This window comes from Notamacropus eugenii, chromosome 2 (assembly GCF_028372415.1).
Source record: "Notamacropus eugenii isolate mMacEug1 chromosome 2, mMacEug1.pri_v2, whole genome shotgun sequence".
Lineage (NCBI taxonomy): Eukaryota > Metazoa > Chordata > Mammalia > Diprotodontia > Macropodidae > Notamacropus > Notamacropus eugenii.
Genome location: NC_092873.1, coordinates 4,089,484 through 4,096,746, shown reverse-complemented (window position 1 = coordinate 4,096,746; position 7,263 = coordinate 4,089,484). Strand labels below are relative to the sequence as shown.

Below are 7,263 nucleotides of genomic sequence, written 5' to 3'. Positions count from 1 at the left end.
CATAGAGACAGAGTGCACAGAGTGAATTGAAGAGGATCGGATCATATCTTAAAAAAATGAAATCAAGCAGTGAGAGAGAAATATATTGGGAGGAGAAAGGGAGAAATGGAATGGGGCAAATGATCTCTCATAAAAGAGGCAAGCAAAAGACTTTTTAGTGGAGAGAAAAAGAGGGGAGGTGAGAGAAAAACATGAAGTTTACTCTCATCAAATTCCACTAAAGGAAGGAATAAAATGCACCCTCATTTTGGTATGAAAACCTATCTTACAATACAGGAAAATGAGGGAGAAGGGGATAACCAGGGTGGGGGGGATGATGGGAGGGAGGGCATGGGGAGGAGGGAGCAATTTGAGGTCGACACTCATGGGGAGGGACAGGATCAAAAGAGAGAATAGAAGTAATGGGGGACAGGATAGGATGGAGGGAAATATAGTTAGTCTTATACAACACGACTATTATGGAATTCATTTGCAAAACTATACAGATATGGCCTATATTGAATTGCTTGCCTTCCAAAGGGAAGGGGTGGGGAGGGAGGGAGGAAGAGAAGTTGGAACTCAAAGTTTTAGGAACAACTTTCGAGTACTGTTCTTGCTACTAGGAATAAGAAATACAGGTAAAGAAAGTTATTTGGCCCTACAGGACAAAAGAGAAGATGGAGACAAGGGCAGAGAGGGATGATAGAAGAGAGAGCAGATTGCTGATAGGGGCAATTAGAATGCTTGGTGTTTTGGGGTGGGAGGAGGGGACAAAAGGGGAGAAAATTTGGAAAATGAATGTTAAAAGTTAAATAAATTTTTAAAAAATCTAAAGAAAAAAATAGTTCATTCTTTTGGGATTAACAGATGCCCCAGAGCTTCAGGTGCCATTCTTCATTCTGTTCACCCTCATCTACTTCATGACTGTAGTGGGGAACCTGGGCATTATAGCCTTGATCTCCTGGGACTCCCACCTCCACACTTCCATGTACTTTTTCCTCAGTAACCTCTCTCTGGTGGATTTTGATTACTCCTCAGTTATTACACCCAAAGTCATGGCTGGGTTTCTCACAGGGAATAAGGTCATTACTTACATTGGATGTGCTACACAAATGTTCTTTTTTGTAGCCTTTGCATCCATTGAAAATTATCTCTTGGCTGCTATGGCCTATGATCGCCAGGAAGCTGCGTGTAAGTCCCTCCATTACACCACCACTATGACTTCAAGTGTGTGTACTTCTCTAGCAATTGGTTCCTATGTCTGTGGCTTTCTGTACTCTGGCATCCATACGTTTTTCACCTTCAGCCTGTCCTTTTGTAGGTCCAGTGTGATCCATCACTTCTTCTGTGATATTCCCGTCCTTCTGTCTCTCTCCTGCTCTGATACTCACACCACTCAATGGGTGGTCTTTTTGTTAGGAGGATTTACTGCCTTTTGTGCCATGCTAGTCATCTTGAAGTCCTATCTGTTCATTTTTATAACCATCCTGAGTATGCACTCTGCCAAGGGTAGGCAGAAAGCCTTCTCCACCTGTGCCTTTCACCTGTCAGTAGTCTGTCTCTTGTATGGAACAATCAGTTTCATCTACTTAAAGCCAAGTTCCAGTCATTCCATGGACACGGACAAAATTGTGTTAGTGTTCTACACCATGGCCATTCCCATGCTGAACCCTCTGGTGTATAGCTTGAGAAACAAAAATGCCAAGCATGCTTTCAGGAAAGCTGTATGTGGGCAATGACTTTCTTAGATTTTTTTTCTAAGGAACAAAACACTCTATGAACCTTTTTCTTAAGATTCCTGACCCTATTTTCAACTATGTCCTAAAGTTCAAAAGTGCTCACTCCTACTTTTTCTTTTCTTCCTTCTTTTTCCCCTGAGGTAATTAGGACAAGTGACTTCCCAGAGTCACAACTATTAAGTGTGTTCTCTGAGATTAAATTTGAACTCAGGCTCTCCTGACCTCAGAGCTAGTGCTCTATCCACTTTGCCCCATAGCTCCCCTTTCTCCTACATTTGCCAGGCATAATATGGTATAATAAAAAGAACTGGAGTTGTAGTCAGGAAATATTTGAATTATAGACACTATGGTTTTTGAATAGGGTCATTTCAAAGATCAAAGCCATAGTTGTTGGAGAAGGAAAATTATCATTTTCATATTTCCTACCTGAGGATGAAAGCAAAGGAGTTAGAGGGAAAGTACAAGTTAGATGTGAAAATTTGCTCAGCAGCCCTCCAAATGTTTCCCTTCTTAAGGAAAACTAGATTACAGATTGGGACTACAAATCCAGAAAGGATTACCAATATATGATAACGGCAAAAGGAATTTCTGTGGGACAACCCTAAATTCAATTTCCATTTAGGCAAGCTGTGGACCTGAGAAGTTTTGAGGGATCACAGATTTCCTTTAATGTTAATTAATACTAACCACCTCATTTGCCAGACAAGGAAATCAAAATTTTAATAGATTAAGAGACTTGTCTAAGATTACACAACAAATAAGTCAAAGCCAGCATTTGAACCCTCGTTTTCCTGTTTCTATGTCCAATATTCTATCCTCTATATCCTCTTTTGTAGGACCCTTGTGTTCCTTATATGGTAATATTTTATTAGTGATGAAGGCGAAACAACGTCTATCCTGTGGCCAGTATGTACTCAATGATTATATGCCAAAGGCAAATCTTTTCCATGAAATCTAAATGTGAGTTTCAACATAAGAATATTGGATTTTCCTCCTTTTTACAAACCTCCCCCTTAATCCTTTCATTTCCAACTATTATCCTCTCCTGCCTTTTGTAGCTAAGCTCTTCGAAAAAGCTGTCTATGTTAGGTTCCTCTTCTTTTTCTACTCCCATTCTCTCCTTAACCCTTTACAATCTAGCATCTTACTTTATCTTTCCATAGAAACTTGTTTTTATTTTTCATTTTTGTTGGTACTTTTTTTCACATGACTCTTATGGAAATGTTTTGCAGGACTGCACATGTATAACCTATATCAAACTGCTTACCTTCTCAAGAACAGGTGATAGAGGAAAGGAGGGAGAGAATTTCAAACTCAAAGTTTAAAAAAATGCATGTTAAAATTATTTTTACATGTAATTGGAAAAAATAAAATACTAAACAGAAAAACTAATCATCTGGGTCTTTTAGAATTCTACAAGCTGGGTATGAATGAACAGTGTGAGATGGCATATTCCTAATATTAATAATTAGAATTTACTGAGGGAAATATAGTGTTCAAAATGAGGGAGGTAATAAAACTAAAGTGTTCTGCCATTGCCAAAGCAAATATGAGTATTCTATGAAGACCTGATATCTTGATTTAGTTGACTGAATGAAATTCACATCCATTCGAAAAAATAAATGATCAGTACTGAATATTGAGCCAATAATTATATGGAATAGAATGGATGGTCCATTGAACTAAACATAGAAAAATAGTGCAGATGGATGAGTCCAGGCTATAACTGAAGAAGAAAATTAAGATTTACCAAATTGCATCTGGGAAGTTATGCAACCTTTTCTGTGATCCAAGCTGCTCCCCAACACACACATACACAGAGAAACATTTCAGGAAGCACCAATATTCTTCTGGCAATGCGATATAAGTTTGAACCAACAACACTGCAACCTCTGGTGAATAAAAACTTTAGGAGACACAAAAATAGATGAAAGACAAATTCAATCTTTAATAATTTCTTTTCATTCTCACACAGGTCCTCATACTTACTTGGGTCCCCACTACGTTTCAGGCAGAATATTCAAATGATCTAATTGAACTCTATCTCAGGTCTGCCTTCAATCTATCCTCTCCAAATAATTGCAAAATATTTCTCAAGAAAATATTTCATCATATGACTTCCACCTTCAAAAATCTCTGACACCATTAATAAACGACCAGATAATCACATGCTAGAGCTAGGAAAAACAAGTAATAATGGCATTTTTCTAGAGAAGCATAAGACCAAGAATCTCAGAGGAAATAATGTAGAATAATTGAAGAAGTACATGTGCAGCAGTACCAAATCTCAAATTTTAATAAGAAATAAAAATCATCCAAATAACTGTTTTCATTTGAAAATATTTAGAGATTGATCAGTGGCACTGTTCTGATGAACAAAAGAGAAAAAGAAATGAACATAATAGCATGATGTCAGATAAACCCAAGATCTTGGTGTCAGTACAGTTCCTCTCTTTTGGAAAAATCTAGAAAGCGATCTGTCATAAATATTGTATAGAACAATAACTTACACATCATTCCAAGATTAAACTTCCTTTTGCTATATGTCTTAGGCAAAAGAGATATCATTAACATGTAAATTAAGAGAAAGGAAAAACTGACCTTCAGCTCCATAGAGAGCATAAAAGTTCACGTGAGGAAAGGATAAAAGGGATCATGGAAGATCAAATGGACAAGTTTAATTATGGTAAATAATTATGGTAAATAAAACAGGATTTTTTGCATAAACACTTAGGAAAATCATAAACAAAAAAAAAATCTTTGCAAGTCTCTCTGATAAAGGACTCATTTCCCATATGTGTGTACACATATGTGTGTATTTGGTTCTTATTCTTATAAATTATATATACACATATTTTAATACATGTGTGTCAAGGCAAGCAAAGTAGAATATTTTGCTGTTTTTATTTTAATACAATCAGGAAGTCTAATGACTCTATTTGAATGTCATCCAAGAAGATCTTCTCTACCTAGTGATGGGCCTGGGAAGATTTATAGGAAGGCCCACATACTTTGTTAATGAGTCACTGATTCTCAAGGGTTGTGATGCCCTCTGGTTCTAAAAAGTCTATAAAAATTCAAGATGAGGTTTTACTTTGGGGCTTAGTTTTTGAAAGAAAGGTTGTGTGGCCAGATGAGACTCTGGGAAGCCACTAAGTAGCCGCTTGACTTTGAAAACTTAGATGTTGGTGCTTCCCTTTCAGGTAAATATGATCAGACAGTTGGATCTCTTTGTTCATTTGTGATGTATGCATTGCTTATGGTTAGACAGTTGAAAGCCCTGTCTGTTGATCTTTATTTCTCTGTATTTTCTCTTAAGTTAAGGGTGCTAACATTTTCCCCTGAACTAACTGAAAGATACATATGATTGATTAAAGTGATTGGTAACCCCTCAAAAGTTGCCTTTCCTTTTAGAGAATCAGATCAAAGAACCTGTCTATGTCGAGGTTCTTACTGTTACAGTGTGTGTGCATATATGTGCATTCATGCATACACAGAGATAGGATATGTCTCTTGTTCTTACAAATCTAAGTTGGTTAATTCTATAACTGATTAAAATTTATAAAACCAAGGCCACTATCTCAACAGAAATGTGATCAAATGATATGACTTGGCCGTTTTCAAAGAACTGCATCCAAGCAAGCAATATGCACAGGATAAATGCCCCCAATAATAAGGCAAATGATATAAATGAAAACCAATTATTAGGTGAGTGATGTAAATCAAAACAATACCAATTAGACTGGCAATGATGATAAAAAGAAAATCACCCAATGTTAAAGAGGTTGCAAGAATACAAGTGACAGCTTATGAAAATCAGTTGGACTTCAAACCCTTTTTTCAGCCTCTTACTGGAATTGTACTTTAGGGTTAAATTTCCCACTTCCTTCCTCCTCATTTCTACTTTTCTGCTTGCCATTCTTCAGTCCTTATTAAGTTAATTAGAAAATACTTTTCCTTTAATGGTCCTTTGAGAAACAAGCCACTATCCCAATGGTATTATAAGGCTCCTTGTCTGAAACAATATATTTGTTTGAATGCCTTAAGAGTGTCAGTTTTCAACTGGAACGTGGTTTGCACCTCTAAGTTTCTTTCCTCCGGTCCCATCATGTGGTTTCCACTGCTGGAACAGAGGCCCACCCTGAGACTCTCTGCCCACACCTCTGCTGCCCTTATAAGTAGGAGTCATGCTTTCAAAAGATAAATTGGAGGAAAGGGGCCACTGTATTTGATCTTCTTTAAAAGGGAATCTGGAGGCCTCTGTAGTGTATCCAGGGTACATTACACAATACTATTTTTTTTTTTTTTTTGGAGAATGAAAGAGGGAGGAGGAGGAAATGAAGTGCCAGCAGATCTGAATCTTCTCCAGTTGCCAGCCTTCTAGGAGACAAATTTAAAATGTTTTCAGTGGCAGAGAGAGTTTGTTTCTGACCCCCTAAATCTATGACTCACAAGTAATGAGTTTCCAGGGAACAAGAAAATAACCTCAAGGGACCCAAAGATCTTGGCTACTGAGCAAATGATAAAACTGCCTCAGGAGAGAGAGAGCTTGAAAAGGAAAGACTTATGTTCCAAAATAGCACAAATGGCCTGACACTGCTCACTAACCACCGTGAACTATTTGGAAAATGAATGACTCTAAAGGAAGTGCAAATACATAGGGAAAGTGAACTTACTAGCTCTTGAGATAAGTAGGAGCTAAATCCTGGGGAATCCCTAGAATCAAGAAGAGTTGGCACCATTGATAGACACACCAGAAAGATTCTCGTTGTGGAAGATGATTGGATTGCTTTAGGAGGCTTATGACTTTTCTAAGTGGATAACTAATTAATACAGTGGCTACTCAGTGGGCAGAGTAGGACAAGATGCTACTGTATTAGAACACCTTATGTGGGCATCAAACAAATGTATCCCAATTAAGGCAGATTTCCCAGTGGCTCCCAAGAGGCGATTGACAACTACCAAAGAAGCAATTTCTCTCCTGAAACTGAAGGCAGTCACAAAGAAACTTTATGATAAGGCAAGTGGTTATGACTTCCCTGATGTGAACATAACCTGGAATAAGGTAGATTCATTAAAAGACACAGAGTACTCTTATGAATGTCCTCATATGTCCTCCTCTTATATTCACATTACAACCACTGTATGTCTGTGGATCTATCTCGAAAACTTCTTTCACCAATTTACTATGGTAAAGAACCAGGGATGTTTTGTTAATAAACAAGAGAACCAACAAGAAAATAGTTGAGATAAGGGGTGGGGATCGTTTAAGAGATAACTCTGCTTGTGAGAAGTCAGGAAAAAAGGGATCTGACAGAGACTTCAATACAAAAAGGTTATACAGTAGTGGTTTTTAGATTACTGAATATCCTGGGGAAATGTGCAATAGATTCCTAATACTTTCCCATACTTGAAATATACAGATGTGGAGGGAGGGGAAATAGAGAGAAGTTTGGCAGTATCAAAATAGGAGGAACCAAAGGAAGATGATCCCACTGATCAGTCAGGAAAAGTCATTTAAACCAAAAGCTCAAAAAGAGGAGGA

At 37.6% G+C, this 7,263-nt stretch overlaps 1 protein-coding gene across 1 annotated transcript; it reads left to right on the top strand.

The window, feature by feature from the left end:
* The first annotated feature begins 899 nt into the window (after positions 1-899).
* LOC140523339 (olfactory receptor 5B3-like) lies at positions 900-1,718 on the top strand. Its single transcript, XM_072638261.1, has one exon. It carries the CDS (start codon positions 900-902, stop codon positions 1,716-1,718), a length of 819 nt encoding a protein of 272 aa, XP_072494362.1.
* Positions 1,719-7,263: the final 5,545 nt, after the last annotated feature.